The 27,386-nt window shown below is 36.3% G+C and overlaps 1 protein-coding gene across 50 annotated transcripts in view; it reads right to left on the bottom strand.

The window, feature by feature from the left end:
* Positions 1–4,533: 4,533 nt before the first annotated feature.
* LOC131440337 (calcium-activated potassium channel slowpoke) overlaps positions 4,534–27,386 on the bottom strand; it is a 190,524-nt gene continuing 167,671 nt past the window's right edge. For 24 of the 50 annotated variants that reach the window (XM_058611524.1, XM_058611525.1, XM_058611526.1 and 21 more), the window contains 9 exons: positions 24,743–24,775; positions 24,028–24,172; positions 15,698–15,763; positions 15,084–15,258; positions 14,783–15,007; positions 14,240–14,719; positions 14,037–14,179; positions 13,757–13,976; positions 4,534–13,681 (listed from right to left, as the gene is read on the bottom strand). In XM_058611524.1, coding sequence (XP_058467507.1) covers positions 13,544–13,681; positions 13,757–13,976; positions 14,037–14,179; positions 14,240–14,719; positions 14,783–15,007; positions 15,084–15,258; positions 15,698–15,763; positions 24,028–24,172; positions 24,743–24,775 — 1,625 coding nt within the window. In that variant the 3' untranslated portion in view covers positions 4,534–13,543. The remainder of the gene's footprint in view (positions 13,682–13,756; positions 13,977–14,036; positions 14,180–14,239; positions 14,720–14,782; positions 15,008–15,083; positions 15,259–15,697; positions 15,764–24,027; positions 24,173–24,742; positions 24,776–27,386) is intronic. The other 26 variants (XM_058611567.1, XM_058611558.1, XM_058611560.1 and 23 more) reach the window with 5 other exon arrangements.

Here is a 27,386-nt window from a genome sequence, read left to right as displayed (position 1 = left end):
CGAATACAGTTGCAAATTTTAAGTTCGGAATCTAGATAAAAAAAATCTGGTCAAAATTTTAGTTCTAGAAGTATGGAACCGAAGTCATTTTCAGGAACTGAATTTAGGAATTATATTCTGAAACTGAATTCAGGAAACTCTGGTTTTGAATTCAATTCTAAAATTCTCGAACCTGAAATTCTCGAAGTTCAGATCTTATAGTTTCAGAATTCAGGTCTAAAATTCATATCCTGAATTTTGTTCGCTCATTCTGAGAATGAAATCCTAAATCAGATTTCTGGATTCGCATCCCGAAATAAGGTACTAAATTTATTTCCAAAATATGGTCAAGAAACCAGCTCCAAAATCCTGAATGACGATTCAGTTCCAGAGTCATAGTTTTAAATTCTGAACCTGTAGTCCGGAAATTGAAGTATGAAACTAAAATTAAGTTCCGAATCCAGGTGGACCAGAATCCAGGTTCTGAGTTCAGTTCTAGAATTTAACCAAAAATTCAGTTCTTTGCTACTGCTGATTGACTGTAAATTTTGAAAAGGTGCCCCATAGTAGAGTAAGTCGTATTCACGACAAAACCGCATGAGAAAAAAAAATTCTTCATAGAGATATGAATCAATTACAGCGAACAAAAATTCTCAAAGCGTCTGAGAGATGGAAGTAAGATAAAGGAAGGTGCCCCACATTGGACACTTTTTACGATAAGGAAGTATAATCTGAACTCAGTGCTTTGTTGCTAAAATATTGTAGTCGCGTATTTTTTCTACCATTCTTTTATTAGCAGAAGACTTCTCTTTTAAATTTTTGGAAGTGTTTTACGTAAGACGAATAGTCATGTAGCCTCCATGTAATCCCATACGTAACTCACGCACGCCATTCCGGATACCAACGAAGAAATTCGACGGGGCACGTCATTGTTAACCGAAGCGAATACCATTGCACCTATTTTGCGTTCAAACTGGACATAGACTGAGATACCAGTTTTGTTAAGTTGTATCTCTAATATATCCTTTAAGTTAAGGTGCATTGTTTTTTTGAGTACGATTCCAAGATCATTTGCTAAAGGCAGTGGTGTCTGATGTAGCAGTTCGTTGCAAGTAAAAACTAAAGATTGGATACTCGTTTGGGTCTTTCGGAAAAGATATCTTTGATGTTGTTTATCAATTTCCAAAACATCTGGTACCTTATTTGCGGTGAACCATGATCAACCACGGCGAAACGTGCACAAAGCTATTGTTTAGGCAAATACTGTAAATATCGTGAGAATCTCGTCCAATTAATTAGCCTTAGGAAGCTTTACTTGTGTAAGCTCTAAAGTCATACTTCTAGTTCGATTACGATATAGCAAAAGCTTTTGTGGAATTTGACCATCTGTTTCAACAGACTTTACAGCCGACTCATAAGTGGTACAGAACAACCATCGCACGACTGCACAGTGGTTTGAATCGACAAAAACGTGAACTTAATTCTCTAACTGTTAAACCGTTGATCCGATATACATAGTTCCTTTGGTGAACTCATTCACAAAAGTATACCTCGTGATTTGATCACAATAAAAAATGTGCAAAGCCTACTACGATAAAAGTTCATTTCAACAACTTTTTTCCCTTAAGAGATAGAAAAACGATGTCTTCGACAAAGTTTTAGAACTTTCAACGAGAAAAAACTTTGCCGAAAAAGCTATAGGTCTAACGCATAAAGTTTAGTATATATGAAGTATTTTCGTTTCAAACCACTTAAAATCATTTTTTTGTAATAAACCAAAAATAAACGTTTTAGTGAATGTTTTTGCTAAGAAAACGATCAAAAAAGCACTCTATATTTTTTTGTCTCATTCACACAATTTAATAAGGCCACGCTACACACTTCGTAACTATATACTACTTGATTTAAGCTTTCCAAAAAGTATATGTATGTGCCTTTTGGTCTGCGACCCTGCTTCCTATTAGTAGTTAAAGTTAGTGTATATAAAAGCTTAAATGTTAAATAACTTTTTAGGGAGAAGGCCAAACCGTGCACAGTCTTCAACAAAAATGTGTAGCTTTACGTTTTTAGTAACTGTTTCGAACATAGTAAACACTGAAAAAAATGACGAAAAAAGTTATGTACAAATAATTGATTTTAAGTGGTTTCAAACGAAAATGCTTCATATATCCTAAACTTTATCCGTTAGACCTATAGCTTCTTCGGCAAAGTTTTTTCTCGTTGAAAGTTCTAAAACTTTGTTGAAGACATCGTTTTTCTATCTCTTAAGGGAAAAAAGTTGTTGAAATGAACTTTTATCGTAGTAGGCTTTGCACATTATTTATTGTGATCAAATCACGAGGTATATTTTTGTGAATGAGTTCACCAAAGGAACTATGTATATAGCGACCCTTACACGAGACAATATTATTGTCAATACAAGGAGTATTGACAATACTTTTGATCGTGTAATGGAAACTTCATTGGATTGACGAAAATATTGTCAAAAAAATCAAAACTGCTCATCAATCCAACAATACTTTCTCTCCAGAGAGAAACTGTTAAATATGTGCAATAATGTCTTCTCTCTATATTTTAATATTCATTTGCAATATTTGAAGCTCCAAACGCTTGATTTTCTCGAAAAATGCGGACTCAAGTTACCAAGTCAATTGGATTGACGGTATTGACAATACTTTGGATTGACAATAATATTGTCACGTGTAAGGGCTGCTTATCGGATCAACGGTTTAGCAGCTAGAGAATTAAGTTCACGTTTTTGTCGATTCAAACCACTGTGGACTGGCGCTACGATAACGGGTGGCAAAATTTTGGAATTTCTTTCTCAAGCTGTCAAAAAAAAACATACTTGGGGAAGATCTGATTTATTGAAATTAAAGATACATTGTTCATTGTTGAAAAAAATAGTGAACATTTCAAAACGGTCCGTAATCGGATGTTCGGCAAAGCTTCCGTTTGATGTCGGAACAGGAGCGTTGTACGGCCTTCATGTCAACTTTGCGAATGCATCTCTTGATTCTACCAATCAACCATTTGCAATTTGTGGCTCTCCAATTATTTTTGAACACCAAGGAGCTCAAAACCCCGAAGAAATCTTCGGTTGGGCGACACTGAGGCAGATTTGGCGGGTTGTGGTTTTTAGGTACAAATGGGATAGGAACGATTGTGTTTTTTGGCGCAATGCGATGACGCTTTATCCGGCCAAAACACGTATTGTCCATCAGCATGATGTTTTTCAAAAAACGGGATCAAAACTTTCTACAAACATTCGTTCTGGTACACATCTTGATTGATTGCCAACCCAGATGGCTTGAACCATGGCTTAGAAATGTCTTTCTCAGAAATGATAATGTACAGCATCACTTTCTGTTCAAACTTATGTTTAAACTTATATTTTATGTTCGGATGTACAGTAGAACTATCCGTTGAATAGTATCGATCGTTTGCGGGAATCTGCGTTTTCAAAAGAGGGAAGTAACTTTCGTAGTGAAAAAAAACCTTTTTCCGGAAAATTTTTTAATCAACCAGCGGCATTGGGAATTCAGCGTTGAAATCTGTGCGTCAGTATATCCCGGGGCTCGTGTCTTCTTTCGGTACTTTATTCCGAGTCTTTCCAATGTTTTGCAGATGTACTGGTGAGAACAGTTGAACTTTTTTGCAGCATCCTTTTAACTCAGTGAATCCGTGTTGTTGAAGGCACGAGAAAGAGAACGAAGTCCTTTTGCGTCCATAAATTTGGCTGGTTTTCCACTACCTTCATTACGAGCAGTTGTTGGGCATCTTAGGATATTGTAAACTGTCGAAGCCGCAACATTTTTACTTTTAAAATGTTGTACCGTCGAAGCCGCAACATTTTTACTTTTAAAATGTTGTACCGTATATTATTTGCCGAGATTTCTGTGCAGTTCGTAGAACTGTACAATGCGCTCGTGAAATACTTCTTGTTTCGACGGCATTTTGAGCAAGCATGAACAAAACAGAAAATACTAGCAGAAAGAGGAGAAAGAGAGCTAACACATACACACTCTTAGTTCTTTCTGAGCTCGTTTGTTGTTGAGCATACAGACCTCGAAAAAATTCCAAAATTTTAGTTGCCACCCGTTACTACTGACCCTGAGAATCCTTCCAGGTCGGGGCTCGAAGATACGACAACTGACTTGTAAGGCCAGCTCCCTATGCACTGAACTCCCAACCCGGGACGTTGCTCAAATGGAGCGATCTCGATATGTCCAATTTTTCTTCCAAAAAAAAAACAGATGATCATCAATAATGTAGGCCAGTAGATCGGTACATTGTAGTTGATGTAAACCAAGGCAAAAGTCGTTATATAGTAAATCGTAAAACAAAATTTTTTAATCGAGACAATTCCATTTTCAGCCTAACTTGTAACGTATTATAAACAGCACAAATCGACACGAATGACCAATTTTTCTGAGAACGCATTTTATTTAAAACATTCCACCATACAATGCTGATTTCAGTGTTGCCATGTTTTGAAACTTATCGAAAAAACGTATGTGGAATATCATCAAACTCCAAGAAAACACACTAAGCTTACTGATTCGATTTTTTATTTCAATTTATAATTAACAATAATATTAACATTAACAACATTTCCTTGCGTCAATCTTATCTCGAGTGTCGTAAACAATACATACCAATATAAACGAAGATAAACAAAGATACACATATGTTTTTTGCTATACTACATTTAAGTACGGCACCTGACTTTTAGCACATAATTTATGTGGCTTCGGGCTGGAGTAATAGATCGATTTGATTTTAGCACAACTTTAAGCTATTCGTCACCGCATACGATATTTAGTATAACAATTCTACGCGTAGATACAACAAGTGAACAAATCGAAAAAGGGATTAAACAAAACCGATTCAATTGTTGCAGTCATGTATCAAAAAAAAAAGAACACAATATACGCGTTCTACTGGAGGCGCTGCCTATGCGAGAAACTTACTTCAATAAAAAACACACACATGCGCGCACACTCACACGCGCACATATACACGCACACCTGTTCTTACTAACGATCTGTATTCGTGAATACGTGTTCAATCAATATTCTTTCTACTGCCCTTTTTCCTTTCTGACGTGAACGTGTTTAGCTGGCCGATCGCCGATCTTCTAGATTTTATTTATCACAAGTTACATGGCGTAAAAACTTTGCTACAGAGCGCAGACAAAAGCAAATTCACCAAATTGGGCAGAAGGGTTTCTGATTTGTTTCATTATATCTAAGGTAAAATGTAGCAGCACGTTACAACCTATGGTTTTCTGTTTGTGATGTTGTGTTTTTTTTGTGGTTTATCATCAACAGTATCCTCTATTTTTTTAAGCTATACCGTTTCTAGTTAGGGAGCGGAAAAGAACCTCTTTACGTTATGTACCTTGTGATGTTTTTGCGCTGTTTTAGTTTTTCTTCTTCTTAAATTAGAGTAATAATATTCACCACTACCTAAACCGTAAACTTAACGCAACATATTTTGAGGCATTTGTTCTGTTTTTTTATTAAAGTTTATTTCATTGTATGCTGGTATTTATTCCGTATGTGAACTTGTTTAAAGATGACTGAACAGATGGTTGTTGTTTATCGAGTTGTATGTATTCTTTTTTGTATTTCACGGTATTACCTAAAATTAAGTTCTGCTTTGCTTTTATTACGATATTTTGTTTTAGTTTCAAACACTCGTATTTACATCTAAGTGTAGCGTATTTATTTTTTGCGTTTTTGTTTCTTTTTTTTACGAAAATCACTTATAAAAAGCCTAGATTATGGTTTCGCCTATTTCTGGTTTTGATTTTCATATTTTAATCAAATGAAAATGGATTTCGAAAAATGCTTGATTATACAACTATCTTTTGTTCACATTTTGTTTATGGGGATCCAATAATCTGAGATGCATTTTGATTGAATCCCCTTTGTCGTACGGTGTAGTCTTGTAAGTGGCGTATTGCGGCAATAAAAACAAATGAAGTGAATCGCTGTTATACTCGCGCACGGAAAGACGGTTTATTCAGTTTAGACATTTTTCTCTGTTCGTTATCTTACTGGGTTTCTACCAGGGCGCAGTAAGCTGTTTTATAATGTGAACCCAAGCGGCTACAATATTTAATCATTCTTGGTATCATCGTAGATTGTAATCAATTTTGTAGACTGTGGTGAGGTTCAATAATGTGGGTGGGGGTGGGGATGATAATGCACTAAAATTGCGCGCTTTTGCTCTAATTTTATCTCTAAACAGTGCCGGGAACACTTGCCTAGTAGTATGAACTAGTTGGAACGATGTTTTTACTTTGTGATGACTTTGAACACATTTGCGTCTATCTAAAAAATGATAAATGTGCATGTTTTTCAGCCGTTTGGGCTTGATTTAGGAAAAGAGTGCTTCCGTAGTAGGATTAGTTCCGTTAGAAACCGCTATGTGCGCTACTATTGTACAGGGTTCTAACACGCAAAGAAGCTATTGGGGGGCTTGACTTTTTGTTCGAGAAACTGGGTAGGCTAGTGCACAGTGACATTATAGATCCGTAAAAAAATATTGTTTACGATTTCTACAGCGAATATGAAAACTGTGATTGACGATGAGATAAATTCAAAATGTAATATCGATTTTACACACTAGAGTTTTGACGCGACGTGACTAAAACAGGGTAGTCACAACTTTTCGGCTCTTACTATGAACTATCTACTCATTTCTAGCGAGGCGCCATCTACAGTTTTCTGTTTTGTTTTTAATGTGCATGTAAGCTAAGATTCAGCACATTGAGAATGTGATAGAGAAAGATGATTTTCAGTTAGTAGTTGTCTAGTAGATTACGTGAATGCGATTTTCACGAGTATCTACAACTACAACGAGGCTCCTGGGTTGACGATGTAAGATACAGAAAAAAACGTCGAATTCCGAATGAGGGTAAACGAAATAGTCGCACCCTGCAATAATAGGATAATCTACGTTTGTTTTCTCTGAACAGAATCAAACTTCTCACAAACAACCAATCGATATCAACAAACTACCATAGATGAAGAACAGGATCTGTAAAAGGTTCAACATGATTGTTCAAGTATATTTTCTGTTTAGTATTTCATAAGGACTGACCACTAGCGTGCGTTTTCATAGCAACCATTTCGCGATTTTTGTTTAGATTAATGTTTACAGTGGAAACAAGTTCCATTCTATACATTTAGTAAGCCTTGCTTGTCCACAATGTTTCCTGCAAAGCGCGTTTCATTTGACTGTTTTTATGCAATATATTGATGCCTATAGCGTTACAATGCCTGCTGTATTTATTGCAACGCCAAATGTATGTAATCTATGTTATGTCTATCTCTTACGGTTACTTTTTACATTAGCCTTTCTCATATAACTAGTTTCTCGAATGGTTAGAATGCATTTTTTTTGCTATAGAAACAATCGCATTTAGATATAAAAGCTCGAGATTACCGTTTTAGTTCGACTTAATTTGTTATGGTGATTTGATTATAACTATAGTATGACTGGTGACATAATATGCGGGTTAACTCAGCAGAGGACGAATATCGTTTTGTTTTTTTGGTAATTAAATTCGATAAACGAAACAGTGTGCGACATGTACTTTAAAGAATCGAAAACTTTCATTGCGGTTCATAATAAATTCAAAGAATAACTTTCGTTAATTTTTTTTTGTAATTTTATCTAACTCTGATTTATTGGATAATGTGGCAACATCTTTTTTTTATTTATTTTGGTATATTTTTTCTATAAAATGCACGGCACTAAGTATTTCTTCAATAAACTTATCTAAGATGTTTACACTTAAAATGGTAAACATTCAAGTAAGCAATATTTTCTTTACAGGCTAGTTATCGGCTTTTTATCTGTATGCTTGGGTTATGTCGTCTTAGGTTGTTGTTTTTAATCGGTTTGTTATCTTTACTTTAGTTTAGGTGTAGCGACCTTTTGATGGACTTTTACTCTTTAGTGAACCAGCACAATTTTTATTCTTTGTCGTTGTTATCTGAGATAATTAGATTGACCAAAGTTTGCTTTTTTATAAGGACATTGTCCTTGCTGGTAAAGAGGATGCTCCACTTTTGCTTCCATACCATTCGGTTTGCTACGGTATGTGTTTACAATTCAGTGAGAAATTGAAATGCCTTCCCCGGCTTCTGAACAAATTAGCGTTTCATCCGAAATTCAGATACAATGAGTACGTAAGTCACTAGGGTCATTTCACTGTTCATAGGACATGACATATGAACAATGCGACAATTAAGTGACAGAAGAATTGCTGGTATATTACCTTTCTATAAATCGATGGGAAATATGAACACATTAACTATGATAAAACACTGCGTAGCCGTCTGTTCGTTAAGTACTAAATTGCTGTGACATTACCCTGTGTTTTAAAGGCTTTCTTCATAGCAAATTAGTCTTTACTGTAAACCAAAATTTTTGTTATTCCTTATCACAAGTAAAGAAACATTAACAAAATAAATAAACATTATTTGGTTACTGAAAAACTCAAGACGAGTATCATTACTATCCAAGTTTAAAAATCCACAAGAAATTTGATTAACACCGAATGTGAGAGATATATGCAAATCGTTGTGACTATATTGGAATCACATTAGGTTTAAAATACTGTACATAGTGGATGCTAAGGCGAAGCAAAACTGATGTGAATTGTTATTTAGGTTTTGGTACCTCATGGATGTGCTAAAGAGCAAGCGTAAATTGCCTTGAGAAATAAACGTATTTATGAGCTAGGGGCACACAAAAAAATCTAGCCCCCGGGCCCCATAATACGTAAAAGCGGCGCTGGTCCACAGTAGCTACTCTTATAGCGGTCCTTACACGAGAATTGTTAATGCCATTTTTAATGATTACTAAAGTAATGACATTCCAAATTTGTATGAAGAATTCATCATTGCTACCCTTACAGGTTCATTAAAAATGGCAAAACAAGTTCATAAAACTTGTCTGGATGCCAGAGCAAATAACAAAAAAACCGTTCAGTGACTGGGGCACCAGTTCTATGTCTTCGCGTGACTCTTATATATCAGAGACTCTTGTATGATAGTAGCATACCACACGCTTAGAAAAAGTTACTCAGAGTTTGAGTACTAGTTACTCATTTTCAAATGATACATGGAAACGTCAAAAATTGAGTAGTTACCATCAATAATAATGAGTAACTCTTATTCTAAATTTGAGTTTAACGCAAAAACTCGTTTTTTTGTTACTATTCGCAAGATCACTCTAAAAGTTGTAATAACCATTTGTAGCAACAGGTTCTATTTTTTGTCAGTGAGATCGCGTATTTCAAGAGTGAGTTGCTTAACACAAACGGTGTTGTGTCTGCAAAAACCATAATTTTTAGACTGTCCTCTTGGTTGTGCCATCGAAGCAGTTATTGTGTCCAGAAGTGATCCGTACTGTGCTTCAGAATGGAAACAAATATGCTCAAGTGTGCCATTTATGAGGAACAAGTGTCTGATTGGTGCCTGAGCAGTACTGACATGTGTGTTAAGCTACGATTGACACACTACTCCAAGCGATCGCCACTTGATATGATATCTCGAAGTTAGAAATCAATTGTAAACGGAATAATAAATAAACACAGTATGATTATTTTATGTATTGCGTGTCAATTTTACGCAAATTTGGTATATGTGGGATAAAATTTCATTCAGAATTTAACTAATGAAGCATTACTCAGTAAATGAGTAGATTTTACCCAAAAATCGTTTCCAGTGGAAGAACTCAAATTTGAGTAACTAAGGAGTTACTCTAAATTAGAGTTGTTCCACTTTTTCTGTAGATGAGTGGAATCTTACTCATTTTTGAGTAACTATTTTTAAGCGTGCATACGGTGGCTGCAACCGTTTTGATAATTGCGTAATTTTAGATACATTAGTACGAAAAGAAATCCAGTCTACTCGTCTGGAATTTGATTCGGTATTCAGTATGATTCACCAATGGATTTCCAATCAGAAGCAACAACCGATTCCAACTCGGATCGGTTCGGAATCGGTTGTTGCATCTGATTCGGAATCCATTTGGAAATCGAGTTAGCTCCGAATTATCTTGAAGAATATAATTTTCTTTATGTTTCCTTCATAGAATATGCAAAGTGTTCAAACGATTCTCAAACGTATCGAATGTTTATGTCATTTTGTAAACAGGAATTCTAAACTCTGTTTCCAAAACAAATTTTAAATTTATGGTTCTATGTGGTAACTATTTGCATCCAGTTCTTGTACCGTCAGGTTTTTATTTTTTTTTCTTAGGAATCGAATACTAACATACAAATTTGGTAAAAAAATCGATCATGAATGATTCAGTAACCTTCCGCGGACTGTTTGATTGATATTTATGGAGAAATCGTAAGATGAAATATCAAATTCGAAGAAGTGAGGTTGGGTACTGTTTTCATATCTGGGAAATTCTTTGTTTTTTAATGGTTGGATTTTAAGATTTATTGATAAATAATGATCGAAAATTGTTTTACTCGTCTATTTACTCATGTTTTATCATCTAAATCAAATCTGTATGTGAACTGAAAATTTCAAATTTCATCCGACATTTTCAAGTGTATAAGACAATTTTAAATCATATGTTTGATGTGAATAATCATTTTTTTACCCATATTTGTAAGGTTTTACCATCTGCATTCGTTCAAATTTTTTTTCTGAATACATGGGATATGTCAAAACAATCACCATAACGCTATCTCGTGGTGATCACGCTGGTTGGAATTTTCGTTTATAGTCCAATGGAATTTCTTTTCACAAATGAAAACCTCGCTGCGTGACAACTGCTTAGGAGCAGTTGGCTCTGAAAAAGAACCGATTAATAATATTTCTCCGCGGTTAGGCAATGTTGAGTGTTTTTTTTCAAGAATTCACAGTTTCACTAAACATTGTCACATTTGTTGCGAATGGCGTTGAAAAGATTTGTTAGAATATGAGAAAGTCAAGTAAGCGTTTTGGTTTCACTTCTCGATACTCGAACTCGTAACTCCAAAAATTGCGATAAACCTATTTTTTAGTTATTTATGGTTATCATACTGATCATATTCACGATGGCACACCTTATCACTTCGCGTCTCACACTAATGTAAGGCGTATTCACGTCATTATTTTTTTTGTCATAGAGGTTTTAACCCTAATGTCATTCACCTCTTCGGGCCAGAAAATTTTCTGATTCTATGTGCGGGGTTGAGAATCGAACCCAGGCGGACTGCGTGAAAGACATCGACTTACCCATCAAATACAGAATACAGCATACAGAAAGCGATATTTCTTTGTTATGTGTTCTGATAGTGGAGGCAAGAAAATTTATTCATTCATGATAAAGCACGAGGCAAATAATCAAGACAACAAAATATGTATGATGTAACATGGCTCTGATAGGTCAACTGACGTCGCTCGGAATCGTCGCTGCACTGGACTGTCCAGCGAATGGCAGCTTAGTGCTGCTGCGACAATATTTATAGTTGATTCTAGAGGCGTGCAAAACAGCTCATTTTGGTGAACAGCTCCGAACCGATCAGCTCACCAAAGTGAATCGATTCGATGTATCAGCTCATCAGCTCTTTTATTTTGAACTTAAGGTTCATTTTGTGCACCGTTTTTCTTATGCACCGGTTTTTTTCAAATGCATGATCGAAATTGAATCATTGATTTGCAATGATGCAATGAATGCCATGCGAAATAATTTATCTTTAATTGATGTCGACTAAATTGAATCTCTTAAAGAGCCGAAAATCCGATCAGCTCGTAGCGTGTTCCCTGCGTCATAGTGCAGTGAACTGGGTAGCAAATGAGTGAGCTGGTGAGCTGCGGTTCCTTTGAAAAGAGCTGTGAGCTGTCAGTCCACTTCAATGATTCGATTCACTGGAACAGCTCAAGAGCGAATTGCCCATCTCTAGTTGATTCTTCTGTCCGAAATAATAATGTTACATGTCAGATTTTTCTCCTTTCACTATTTAGTTTTGGGGTTTTCTACTCGCTATGTGATTAATAAAAGCACCTAGTTTTTATTCTTTCTTTTAACTCAGGTAAGCGTTTTTGCAATCACTACTTTAAATTATAGTAATAGTACAGATATTAAACTGCTTCTTTAGCCCTTTGAACACTTATTAAAATGTATCGTAACAGCCAATACATAAGGATAAACTGTTACGTGATAATCTTCGTTATTAATTTGCTGTAATTTGACGAGCGGCGAAACTGAATACTATTTCTTTTCTATACAACATGGAAAGTATGGTAGTTTCCTGCAAACATTTACACCTCGCACAAAATCACTGTATGATAGATTTTAGGATTTTTCGAAAAAAATTTTTTTTCGCATAAATGCACAAAATGACGTTATTTTAATTTGGCTCCAAAATTTCACAGTTTGCTTCCATCCCTGGGAATTCTTTCGCAGTTCTGTTTACTTAGAGAGTCTGTACCAGGACACAATCTTCTGTCAATCAACATTACTAATTGTACAATATATAGTAATATTGTTGAATAAAAAAATCCGTTTCAATAATTTTCGTTGTTAATTTGAATTAATTTGTCATTTTGTCTGGAATATGGGCGTAAAATTTTGAACTAAATGCTGTCAGAAAAATGTTCGAACAACGGATGGTTAAGGGACGGATTGTTGTCGATCCTTCAAACCGTGGAAAGGACATAATTTTAGTTTTTAATTTAAGTCAACTGACAAGCTCAATAAACAGACTGAAGTAACTAGATCGAGTGTTAGTAGTATGGCCTGTTAAAATAAAACTTCCAGTATTCGATTTCCAACTATTACTTTTTTACATTTTTCTGTAAGGTGACGTTTGCTGAAGTCTTTAAGTGGAATTTCTTAATCTAGCCATGTGCTCTTAGTGGTTTGGAGATGTTTGATTGTTCAAGTGTTCGTTTCCTCCTAGTGACTTACGTACGCATCATTATAGGAACTAATCAATGATAAATCCTAAATCAGTAAGGTAAAGCAATCTGTAACTGTGGGTTTTCTGTTTCTTCTCACTCGGATAACAATTTCATCAATTGTATTTCGTAATATCCTACTTTCTTTACCAAACGGAATGGTGTGGGAAGCACAAAGTTTTTTCTTACATATGAACACGTGTTATAGTTTCCCGTTTTGAACGATCGCCACGATTGAAGATGTTCTATTTGGCGAAATGGAACTATTACATAGCCTTCAGAGGTGGATTGCACGAAATTTCGCTTTTTCCTCACTTGGCTTTATCCCTTTTATACACTAGATTGCGCAACATATACTGGATTGGAACTTATCTGCACAAAAAGGTGTTTCGAGAGAACTTTTTTAATCTTTTCAACTCAACAAAATTCGAACACAAACTTGAACACTATACAATGAACTGTAACGAACACACTTAGACAGGTTTGAAATTGGTTTGCACCTATCGGTTTTTAGAAAATAATTTGACAAACTTACGGAATACATGCTTGATATATTGCGCGATCTGGTATATAAAATCGGTTTCTTTTGTTCATATGTAAGAGTAAGGACCATCAGTCAAGGCGCTACACAGCAACAGTCAGGAATTGTCGTCTTTGTTGGATCCACCGCCTCCTACGCCGGTCTGTTGGCTGTTTTGGTTGCGACCCCCGGCTGGACCCCGAACGGTGGCTGGCTTGTACTCCAGACCCGGATCGAATTGCATTAATACGAATACCTTAATGAACAGTAGAAATGAAATTAAGTTAAAGTTACTCCTCCTCGGGAACAGAGTGTAATTGCGAACGGTTACCTGATCCGTAGGCAGTAAAGAGAAGTCATCCGGGGGATTGGTGATAACGTAACGCTTGCTACTGGCATCACAGCTCGAACTGGTGTCCCGGAATCGATACAAGCCGATGCAAAGCATTCCGTATGATTTGAGAGCTGCCACGAACAGATCACCGTACTTTCCAGCTTCCCCGAATTGGGCCAGCGGACCATCGTACAGCGAGATTTGACCGACACGACATCTAATAGATGAGTTATCATGAGTGTAAATATTTGAAAACTTCTGACGCGGATACACATACCTGTCACGGTTGCTGAGACTCTCGGGTGTGCTATAACCACCTCTAAGTCCTGCACCTTCGGCTAAAATCAATTCCAGCTCCGGTGTCGCCCCTCCCGTGATTAGCGACCGTATCAGTGTTAAGGCGTTTTGATTGAAGTATGTCTGAAGCGGCAGGAAAGATTAGAGAAAAAACGCTTAAAGACACTATTACCATTTTCTTACCGTTGACATGAGGGAATCCAGCACGCTTACAGCGAAAGCCGTACCACAGGCGAATGGTTGCGTTAGATACAGTTCAGTGTCCGGATCGTCGTCATCATCTTGATCCAGAAACTGCACATTGCTATCGTTAACTAATTCTGTTGAAATGTCAAAACATGAAAAATCTGTATGGAAATCCAATGATAATCCGTCTGGCTTACCAGTAATCATTGGCACGTTGGCACCGTAGACCGAACCTCGTCGTTGCAGCACTATGGGACTACCTACTGGTGTAAGATTATCCTGCTCGGAGCCTCGCTGGCTCAGCACTCCTATCGTGTCATCGAACGTCATTGCTTTAATGTTGAGTGAGGCTAGGATGGCTTCCTTATCGGCTAACGTCGGATCATCGTTGCTAGGAACTTTCGCCGATAGAATACAACACATATCACAAAGGTTTACGTTGACCGCCCGTAGATCAGCTCTACTCAGCGGAGATCCCTGTGAAAAAGAAAATTCGTTAGAAGAGCGAACGTTCCATTCTAAACGATCAGCGTTCCCTACATTCAGCACGGATATTTTTGGCAGATTCTGCAGCATCTTCCATTCACGTCGAATGTACTCAACGGAACCCACGATCACAACGTGTTTCAGTTCATGATAGTGAAAGTTTGAAGCACGTAGTGGCATCACGAGGTTTCTTAATCCTATCAGCGGTGAGTCCGGATCGGCGAACAAACACACAACGACGTGTCCGTTCAGTACGGTCATGGCCGCTTGGTTTCGGTCCTGTTCGAAAAAAAAAAACAAAGTTTCGATCAATCAGCTAGCGATCCACGATGCAAGCGATCTGATGTTTCCTTACCAGTATACACTCCTCTAAACTCTTGGCTGGACTCCAGTGGAACATACCGGTCGAGTCGTACTTCATCTCCGTCTTTTCGAAGTCAAAGTCCTTGGATTGATCGTCAGCGATGCCGGCTTGCAGCGTGACGCCGTTTTGGTTTTGTGCTCCCGACCCGCTGCCTCGACTCGTGGGCCTGTGGAATAGGCGCCGGATGAAAAATCAATCTTTCGAACAACTAACCTTACACCGTCTAAGAAACATCATGCTCAACTTAAATCGACTAAACTCAACGGAAGCCTGAACTGAATGGGAATGATCTGGAATTCTAAACATTTCTCTTGAGCTCAAAAAGCAAAAAGTAGCCTGGAAACGTTGAATGATACAAAAAGGAACTCATCGCAACAGGGTAAAAAACTACGTTTAATCTAAACGGGAATCTCAACTTGGATTGGGGAACGATAAACTAGGGAATTGTAGTACTACAAATTTACTAACAAAATCAAACAATGAAGGAGAATTGAATGTGGGTGGCAGCACGAATGCGGCGAATGCAACTATATTTCGTACTCAAAAAAATAAAGAGTCGCAAAAAGACACTAATTTTGTTTCTAAGGGAATCAATCCGACCGTACATGAGCTTTTTCACTTCGTATGCTAGTTGATAACCCGCGTAAGGACTCTGTTCAGTATCCGGAGGCCTGCAAGTATAATTATGATATTGAGTATGGGCGCTTATATATTTGAATACAAAATTGACGAATGGATAGCTACTGTATCAAATCATGTTCAGGAGTGAAAAATATTAGGTTTTCCACGATGACGACACAAATGAACTCAAGTTCATCTTTGACAGCTACCGGTTGTTTGCTTTGTTTTGCGAATTAAAAATTGAAAACCGACACAAAAGTGCCTCTTGAAAACGTGTTTCATAGTGAAAAGAAATAAAAAGACTTCCCTTTAGGCATTTCCAGCAACAAGGAGCGATATTTGTATGAATCTGTTTAGTGTTAGGCGACTTGCAATTCAAACGATGAACCTCTGATGAACTTTTAAACTGTAAACAAACCACCGGTGGCTGTCATAAAAGTTCATTTTGTTCATTTTGTGAGGTTATGTCATGTTCGTGTGAAACCTAAATATACAACAAACGAAAGTTGTAGACCAGTTATTTATGTAAACTTGCTAATCATTCCACCAACCAGGTTTTGAACGAACATGACATAACTTCTCAAAAATGAACATAATGAATCAATTTTGACAGCCATCAGTGGTTTGTTTATGTGTTCATTGCGTTCATTCTAATTTGAATACGTGTTAATAGCAAACCACTGATAGCTGTCAAAAGATGAACTTGATTCATCGGCAGTTCATTCGGGTGGCCATCAGGCAAAATTCGTGCAGTGATGAATTTTTGGGATCTATTATTCAAGCTCAAATCAAAGATTATACAAATCTTCGAATCCTGTTCACGGGTGAGACCATTTTTTATGTATCACATTCAGTGCCGTAAAATTTCATTCAATTGAAATCGACTATACACAGCCGGTCACTGACACACTGAATGGACAACACTCAGTTATTCATCCGTTACACCGTCAATTGAAACTTAGTTGAACCGACATCAGTTTCTCCCTTGAAATAACAAACAATTCTTTCAATTGACTGAGAGATTGCCCCTCAAACGAACTCCTAGTGAATATTCAGTTGGTTCCAGATAATAATTGAATGGTAAACACAGTCAAACACAGAATGTACTTAAATTTATTGCTTCATACTCCATCTTCATTTCTAACCGACATCAGTTTCTCCCTTGAAATAACAAACAGTTCTTTCAATTGACTGAGAGATTGCCCCTCAAATGAACTCCTAGTGAATATTCAGTTGGTTCCAGATAATAATTGAATGGTAAACACGGTCAAACACAGAATGTACTTAAATTTATTGCTTCATACTCCATCTTCATTTCTAATACTTTGGAATACGTCTCAATGTATATTAAAAATGCGAAAATTATACATTCACACTTTCTGGCGTTAACTATAAACTCAAATGGAAACCGACATGGTACCGGTAGCAATAATTTTCTGTCGTCGAGCTGAAGTTCATGCCTATTCATTCGAACTTGTTCACTGTCGGTGGCTGAGACAGAGAAATATATATGGATTCATTAGATTTTTTATCGTGACGACACAAATGAAGTATTCATCCTTGACAGTTCAGCGGTACTGTTTACAAACAAACTTAAACAAAAATCGAAAAGCACATCTAAAACAATCATCTTTACACTTTGCAACTAGTCACTTTTATTTAATAAATATCAAAAACGAACCGTATTCAAAAACGAACTGATACGGACCATAAATGGTCTGATCCAATTTGTCAATAAACAAACAAAAGAAATTTCTGTTTATAAACATTTACTGCTGGACTGTCAAAAAGTGTTCATCCGATTGAGGTTAGCAGTGACGGTAAAAAACCTAATTGGCACTTGAAACGAAGCAAGCAAAACTTCAAATGACTAGGCATGGTTATTAGGTTTTGAACGATAATGACACAAATGAACTGCCGATGAATCAAGTTCATCTTTGACTGCAGCCGTGTGTTTGTTTTGTTCAAATTAAAGATTGAAGAATGACGAAAAAATGCCTGTTAAAAACGTGTTCCACAGAAGAACTAAATTGATTGCCCTGTATGCATTTCCAGCATCAATCTGAACCTCTGATGAACTTTTAAACTGTAAACAAATACACGGCGGCTGTCAAAAAAAGTTCATTCTGTTCATTTTTGTGAGGTTCGTGCAAAACCTAATTAGGTTTTGCACGATGACGACACAAATGAGCTGCCGATGAATCAAGTTCATCTTTGACAGTTGCCGTGTACTTGCTTTGTTTTGCGACTGCAAGTTAAAATTGAAAAAATGACGAAAAAGTGCCTGTTAACGTATTCCACAGTGAAAATAACTAAAAAGATTGCCCTGTATGTGTTTCCAGCATCAAGGAGCGATATATGTATGCATCTGTTGAGTGTGAGGCGACTTGCAATTTTTACATTCGAACGATGAACTTCTGATGATCTTTCAAACTGTAAACAAGTACACGTCGACTGTCAAAAAAAGTTCATTCTGTTCATTTTTGTGAGGTTATGTCATGTTCGTGCAAAACCTAATTAGGTTCTGCTCGATGACCACACGAATGAACTACCGATGAATCAAGTTCATCTTTTGAAAGCTATTAGTGGTTTGTATTGATATTCAGATGAAGATTCAAAGTTTGAAAATGATCCAAAAGTGTTTGTTAAAATTACCTATGTTCCTCAGTAAAAGTAATTTTGCTGCATCCATATCGCTAAATTTGATAATTTTTCGTTTTATGCACTGCAACGTGCACAATTCGAAATCAAACGATGAACTTATCGACTGTAAACAAACCACTGATAACTGTCAAAGTTAGTTCATTTTGCTCATTTTCGTGAGGTTATCAGGTTTTGCACGAACATGACATAACCTCACAAAAATGAACAAAATGAATCAATTTCGACAGCTGTCAGTGGTTTGTGTGTGAGTTCATTGCGTTCATTCTAATTTGAATACATGTTAATATATGTAAACACACCACTGATAGCTGTCAAAAGATGAACTTGATTCAACGGCAGTTTATCGGTAGTTCATTCGAGTGGTCATTGTGCAAAACTTAATGTCATATGCGTGCAAAATCTGATTCAATTGACAATGAATCCAGTGGATATCATTTGATTATTAGGTTTTGCACGAACATGACATAACCTCACAAAAATAAACAGAATGAACGTTTTTTGACAGTTGACGTGTACTTGTTTACAGTTTAAAAGTTCATCAGAAGTTCATCGTTCGAATGTAAAAGTCGCCTCACACTCAACAGATTCATACATATATCGCTCATTGATGCTGGAAACACATACAGGGCAGTCTTTAGTTATTTTCACTGTGGAATACGTTTTTAACAGGCACTTTTTCGTCATTTTTTCAATTTTTAACTTGCAGTCGCAAAACAAAACAAGTACACGGCAACTGTCAAAGATGAACTTGATTCATCGGCAGTTCATTTGTGTCGTCATCGTGCAAAACCTAATGATCACAAAATTCAATTGAATGAATTGGAATAGACTGACAGAAATTTCAATTTTCATCTGAATAATTTCATTCGAAAATGAATTTTGCTGCACTGGTCACATCTTCCGATAGCGGAAACGAATAACTGTCATTCTGGTCATCCAACTATCGAAGCCACTTCTGGTGTTTTGCTCAGTAATCTTTGGCAATTCATCATGGATAGGTTCACACCAGAACAACGTTTTCAAATTGTGAAAATCTTTTTCGAGGATAGAAGCTCAATTGATGGAATGTGCAGAAAATTGCGTGATGTTTTTGGCATTCATATACGGCCCACTGAACCTACTATTCGTCGAGTGATGGATAAATTTCGCACGGTTAGCTCTTTGTTGGACCTTAAACCATCATATCGTGCTAAAACCGTGCGTAATGAAGTCACAATTGCTACTGTTAATGAGAGTGTTTCGTAGGATCCGAATGTGTCGATTCGCCATCGCGCATCACAACTAAACCTGTTCCCGTCGACCACATAGAAAATTTTGTAAAAAAATCCTTAGTCTACATCCATACAAGATCCAGTTGGTTCAGAAATTGAAGCCGCTTGACCACGGTAGGCATCGGACACTTGATTGGTGGACATTGAATAAGTTAACCGAAGATCCGCTTTTCTGCAAATTTGTGTTCATTAACGAGGAGTAGTTTTGGCTCAATAAGTTTGTGAACAAACAAAATTGTCGTTTTTGGAGCGAGAGTAATCCTCACGAAGTTCTCGTCACGGTGAATGGACCTCGCAATATCACAAAAACTATTTGTCATGCATTGATCTTACGAATAAAACAAAGTTTTGAGCCAAAATTTACATGTGTTTTATTTTTGAAAATTAGCTCAGAAGCTATAAAAATCACCCTCTATTTTATAAATTATGTTCACATCAATGTGTCCTTCTATGGTTGTCCGAACCGAGACGTCAGTTTAGAAATTGAACTTTGGTGTAAACGTACAAAGTGTTTCACAAATAGTATTAAATTCTGCAAATCACTTTGCAAATTTTTTCCAAGAAGTATATACATCTCATTCAGAAACTGACCGTGACCGTGAATACTTCTCTTTCATACCTGCATTTTCCAACTCCATCTCTGTAAACTATCTATCAGAACATGACATTTCGACAGCACTGAAAAACTTAGACGCCTCAAAAGGGCCTGGACCTGACAGTATACCACCAATATTTTTAAAAAATCTTGCTGAAGAACTTACACTACCACTACAACTACTTTTTAACCTATCATTTAATAAATGTACTTTTCCTAAAGCATGGAAATCTTCCTTTCTTGTACCAATATTTAAATCTGGTGCAAAATCTAACATTCGGAACTACCGTGGAATAGCCATTATCTCATGCATTCCAAAATTATTTGAAAAAATTGTAAATGAAAAACTTTTTCATCAACTTAAAAATGTAATAACAAACAAACAACATGGCTTTTTTAAAGGCCGCTCAACTACAACAAATCTCTTAGAATTTATGACATTCACTCTGAATGCAATGGACGCCGGAAACTACGTAGAAACTCTTAACACTGACTTTAGCAAAGCCTTCGACCGTATTGACATACCATTACTTCTACACAAACTACAAAAATATGGCATAAAACATACTCTTCTGGAATGGCTCAAATCATACTTAACGAATCGTGTATAGGTAGTTCGCTTCCAAAATATTCTGTCTGAACCAATTAATGTAACTTCTGGCGTACCTCAGGGTTCTCACTTAGGGCCTCTCCTTTTCATTTTACTTATAAACGACATTTCCTTCATACTCAAAAATCTGAAAGTGCTTATATATGCAGACGACATGAAACTCTTCATGGAAATTAAAAATATTAACGACGCTGTAATATTCCAGAACGAAATCAATCTATTCCACATTTGGTTTTTGCAGCATCTACTCCATCTCAATGTAAAAAAATGTAACTCAATAACTTTCAGTAGGAAAAATGAAACTATACCTATAAACTACATCTAGGAAATCAACTTGTAGAAAAATGTAAAATTGTAAGAGGCGTAATCTTAGACTCCAAGCTCACTTTTGTGGAACACTACAATACCATAATCAATAAAGCTAATAGCATGCTGGGCTTTATTAAACGCTTCAGTCATAACTTTCAGGACCCATACACAATTAAATTATTATACACTACATATGTCAGACCTATTTTGGAATATTGCAGCCTTTTTAATTTCATTGGGGCTTAGTATCTTTATTATCAACTGTAAGATTTCTTTTCACTCAATATGTCCGCCATTTGCATTTATGACTTCTAGAAGTCGCCTGAAGCTTTTGCAGACCTCGGTAATATAATCTGATGACTTTTCTCTCCAATGCTGTGAAATGTGCTATACTGTACCACTTTCGAATATTGGTTATTACTGGAATAGTAGGGAAAATGTTTGTGATTTTTACTTGGTTGCATTTTATTTGCTCTAACCTTTCCGATTCCTTTATAAAAATGCTTTATATATATTGAAAAGTTTAATGATCTGTAGTAATAATTTTTTGTGCCCCCCAATATTTTATCGAACTTGCCGCCCCTGCACACGTGCTTCAATATTCGCCCATACACTGAAATCCAGAGGATTTAATGTTTCTCAACCACATTTTTGTTTTCTTCGACGTGTGGGCAGGGGCCCGTCTTGCTATTGAACGCAATATTTGCATCCTTTCCATTAGGTAGATGTAATCCAAGACAAAACATGAAACTTAAGAATTCCTAAGTACACATCTGTGTTCACTTTCAGACATAGGAAGCAACCAATCCAAGCACCATTACCCCTTCTGTATGCTTGATCTGAAACGTGATTTTGATGTTATCAGGTACACCAGATGCTTTCTTTGAACTTATATACCGGTTGTTGCGACTGTTGGACACGTTGTCGACAGTAAACAGCTTTCAATTCGTAAAGAGAATGACGATGAACCTCTTCTTCAGATTACTAAGCAGTTCTTTGCTTCGCTTCACTCTAGCTGCTATAATTCTGTCAGTAATCAAATGTTTTTTAACTCGAGCTCTAGGTTTTCTTTTTAAATCATATTTCACAACTCGTCTTACCTTCTGATACATCAGCCTGCTTTGCCATTTTTCTTATACTCCGAACGGCATTACGAGTTACTTTCATCTTAATGGATTAAATCAACTCTGGCGTTCTCACAGATCGCTTCCGACCACTTCCAGGTTTTCTTGGTACTGTTGGGAGTTCAACTGATGCCTTGACACGAAATACAGTAGCACTTGAACATTTTGCAAAAGCCATGACATTTGAAACTGACTCCTGGGCATGAAGTAAACTAAGGATGTCATCCGTGTCGAAAAAAATCTTCCTTAATAAACACAAATTCAAATATACCAATCTGTTTGTAAACTATCACTGACACCTGGAGCAAAATTTTGTAAAACTAGGTTGAGCGATTTGAGCGGTAAGGTAGTATTAGTTAGTCTCAAAATTTGCTAACGCATACTGTCAGATCTAAGATTATGGTAAATCGGAAAACATCCGGAAAAAGATGCAATTCAAACAGCAAAACAGTTCCTGAGTCGGTGTTGCATGATTAAATGTGTTCCTTGTTTCCAACATTTTCCCGCTAAAAATCTCCTCCAAATGGTTGGGTATCTTCATGATGCTTCTCTAAAAGACGTCTTGGTCTCTATTGGCAGACACTTCTGCAAAGTTTTGCAATGCAAGAAAAATATGGCACCAAATCCGGACTATATGGTAGATGTATTGAAACTTCCCAACTAAGTTTCCGGAGTTTCTGACGACTCACTACAAACGTGTGTCCGGCCGGTCATTGTTCTGATGAAACATGGTAACTCTTATCTTGAGCAATTCTGTTTTATAATCGATCTATAGCTCATAGGCGTCAGCTTCGATTATCGCTGTGATTTAATCGTCATTAGTTATTCCTAAACGAAATCGTCGGAACGAAAAATGCACGTAATTATTTGTTCCAATATCTATACCCAAAGACATCATATTAACAAGATATCCAGCACATTTCCCGAACAAACCTTTGGTAACATCCTTATTTGCTAGCATGGCGCCCTCAGACGAGTCCGTATCGAATCTAATACATAGAAGTAGGGGAGAGAAATGTCAAATTCGTGCGCGCCAAAATAGCAGCACTGCGAAGCCATACAATTGATATGATATGTTTAATGTGATGCCGTGCGATGGCGTTGCTGAACTGAAGATTGATTTCGCTCCAAGCTGACAGAGTCTGCTATACCTTAAACACAATTCTACATTTCATTCTTGCCTGACTTGCAAAAACGCTAAAAAAATTGTGTAGTGCTAAATTTCACCTTGAAAAATCTGAAATTGTTTCATCGATATTTTAAACAGTATCGATAATTATAACCAGATCTTTGGCCAAATTTTGCAATTTTCTGCAAGTTATTATTACGATTTCTTAGTGAAGTGAATTGTGATTTTGTCAAGTGACAATCGAGATGGCTTCCAAGCAAGAAGTGCTTCAAGAAAAAAATTTGTACGCGGTTGTGGAAAATCCAGACCAGTCCCACAGGTGGATCGTGCAACAGTTTGAAATCGACAATTTGACCGTGTCCCATACGATTAAATCCAGACCAAGTGCCAGCGACTGACGCTTGACGGAACGTGTGAATTGCATTTAAATCGATAGAGTGCAGAATATTGAACAATTTTTCAAATATCAAATGAAAATATCAATCGAGACATTGCTGTACAGTGCGATTATAAAGTGTTGATTGATTTTAAAATATATATCGTAACAGTTATTCGTTCTCCGTAATAGTATTGATACGTAATGACAGGTAGAATGACTGGCTGACTACTTACCGATTGTACGTCGATGGTGATATTAGATTATCCGGTGGTTGTCTATTTACATTAGGTTTCACTTTGTTAACTTGTTTGGTTGAATTAAGCAGTTGATTGGAAGTCGGCGACGGTACGTTATTTCTCCGGTTCCGGTTGATTACTGCTTGATATCAGAAGTACGGTGTGGTAGCGCATGTTCGGTGATTTTTCAGATGTCGGAAAAAACAATGAGAAACATACATTTGCATTAGTTGGAGTATTTCTAATGACATAAACGACAGTCTCAACATAACATCGAAAAAAAGCTTTTGGTAAGAATTAGGTTTTACACGAACATTACATAACCTCACAAAATGAGCTGGATGAACATCATTTGACAGCTATGAGTGGTTTGTTTATATGTTCATTCAAATTTGAATTTAAACAAATCAAAGATAGCTGTCAAAAATTAGCTCCATTCATCACGAGTTCGTTCGTGACTTCATCTTGTAAAACCTACTGGAACTGAGAGAACAAAGTAAAACTGAGCTGGTTTAAGATCCTAAAAGTGGGGTCTAGAACGTCATCGACCCGCTAAACGCAAATGGTGGAGCTGTAAGTCAACTCAAGGAAAGAAACATTGATGCACATGTATAATTTTATACCGAGTGTAAAAAAGTATTCAATAATTAACAATAAAGACATGTAAGCAGAAACGAGGAATGCTTTCGGTAGAACACTGTTTGAAACTCACAATTAATATCCTCCCGGTCCCTGGTAATATCGCCTGCGTGTGATGAAATGACATGCGGTGTATGTGGTTTTTTGATAACGATGATTGTATTTTTTGTTTGTTTTTGTTTTAGCGATTACACGGTATCGTTGGTGTAATTGGTTCGATTGATCGATGATGGATTTTTTTTCGATGATAGAAATATCGGTTCAAACCATCAACCAGATATTATTTGTTTGTTTTTTCGTATATCGTTGGAATGATGGAAAAAGGGGAAAAAAGAACAGTTAAAAGATTAGTTGACACATAAATTCGCTGAAAGTACATTCAAAAACTTTTAAGATCAACAGCGGCTGCTTCAAAAATGTTAAAATAGATTTTTCACATAAAATAAAAGTTGGATAAAACTAAAAACTTTACTTTGTTGCAAAATAAAAACAATTAGAAGCGGATAAATTCAGTTTCGATGATATGGTTTTATTCTACACATTTAAAGGACTAGTATTACTAGTAATTACAACACAGAATGTACTCAGAGACATTCAGATCTGACACACAGACGATGACGCAATGACGGTAGTAGTATAGTCGTAATGATAGTCGGTTATAATTTCAAATTAATTAAAATTTAGATATTGCGTTTTCGTCTGCGATAGAGGCAAGGAAGGACATACGATATAGTTGAGGTCGAAACGTAATAGTTTTCTCGTGTGTTCTTCGCTCCTTAAAATGAAACATCAAATTAATGCAGTACGGTAAGGCTACTTACTACTGGTATACATTACACATTACTAACATATTTGACAAAACCTGAGCGATTCGGAATTCGCAAGGTTTTGGTTGGTTAGTGTCGATCAGGTGATTTTGTTTATATTCAGGCTTTGATAGTCATGCATTTTAGAGAAATTATTTTTAGAAAATAACTGACAGAAACATGTTAAAAAGCAAGCACCAGCTATACAAAATATGCTTCTCGACTCCCCTGCTCTTTGTTTGTTTAATCCAATTCTAATAGATCATAGGTAATTGGAAAAGGGTGTCGAGCGGCTATATTAGAACTAAACTAAACTTTCCATAACAGCGTCTGGGTGGAAATGGTGGTTTTCTTTTTCATAGGGAAGGAGGTTTGCTTGCTTGAACAGAAAAGCGTGATCTTGAGGCTTTTATCACACACGATAGCCATTCTACGGTAGTGATCATACGCGGGGCTATGTTTGGTATGTGTGCTTCTGTGTGAATGTGAATGTGTGCGAGTAAGACACAACTTTGCTATTAGTGGGTGATTACTTATTCACAATCAAAGGTTTTCTTTTGCAACCGGTGAGAATTCTACGAATCACATCGATTATCGATTTTCGTCCTGTGCGTTGATTTTGTGATTGACCAAAAAATCGATTTCTCAATTCGGAAACACTGTCTACATGCTTCTGATGTGTTTTGTTTTTTTTTAATTTTCAACGTAAAAAGTAGTCTAACACAGCATAATGAAACGTCTTGCAAAGTTTTAAATTGTGATCATTATTTATTTTTATCCGTAAAAAATTAAAGTGTTACTTTTTAACAAATACTTTTTTTTTCATTAATCAACAATGTTGAGAGTACGTTTTCGGGAGATTGAGTTTAAAATCTAATATTTGATATCAAACGGCATAAATTTTAGGTTATGCGAATCATATTGACTTCACAATTACTTCACATCAGTGATTGCGTTAATTATAATATAATTTCGTTTTTGTGAATTAACTGCAAATTAAATGGGCATTGTCCGAGTGATCCGGTCCTTGATCGAAATCGATAATATTAAGCTGATCAGTTATGTTTCATACCAGCTAGAAAATAGTTTCTCAGAGTCTGAATACTATATTCATCATAAGTAATTTCTACTCTCTTATTGAGTATAAACAAGAAAAAAATTTCAAAATATGACTGCGATCTTACAAATTTTTGAGTAAAGGGTGTAGCCGGGTTTTGCATATTAAAACTGCCTCCAAACAGAAAAAAATGATATACACTGTTTGAAGGTTTATATTGGAGATGATTTTCCCAAAATTTTAACCCTTTAACTGCCATATTGGTGAAGCTAGGGTGGTTGTTCCAATTTTCAATTTATATAAATTTTTTGGAAACCTCTTTAGCAAAACAATTGAAGAAAATCAAGAATATTTTAGAAATTATGGGAAACCTTTATGATTTTTTTCAGAATTTTTCAAAATGTATTTCATGTGAAAAAAATTAATATCAGACTTTAAAAAATAAATCATTCTAAAAATCATGCGTCTCCATCAAATTATCATCATCCGATGGAGATGCATGGTATTTAGTTCTAAGAGCATATATCACATGCCCTTAGAACTAAATACCATACGTTTCCATCTACAACTTGATTTCAGGGATTAAGAAAGAATTTCATTCCTAAAATTATTTACACACACCCGTACGTCTGTCTCGATTTAGCTAGTAATGATGTAGGGAAACTTTTCGTTTGAACGCATTGGTGAACATGTTGTCAGCGGACGGTTGTATTTCATGAGGAAGGACCAGTAAGGGAAACATGAATCTGAACTAATAAATTGACAAATATTGAGGTTTTAAAATACGGTTTGGTTTTCATTTATGAACTTTTAGGTCATTTTACATTCATTTTACATTTATTGTATTCAAATCA

The sequence above is a fragment of the Malaya genurostris genome, chromosome 1, assembly GCF_030247185.1.
Source record: "Malaya genurostris strain Urasoe2022 chromosome 1, Malgen_1.1, whole genome shotgun sequence".
Lineage (NCBI taxonomy): Eukaryota > Metazoa > Arthropoda > Insecta > Diptera > Culicidae > Malaya > Malaya genurostris.
Note: the sequence above shows the minus strand (reverse complement) of the source record. Positions and strands in the feature narration are given on the sequence as shown.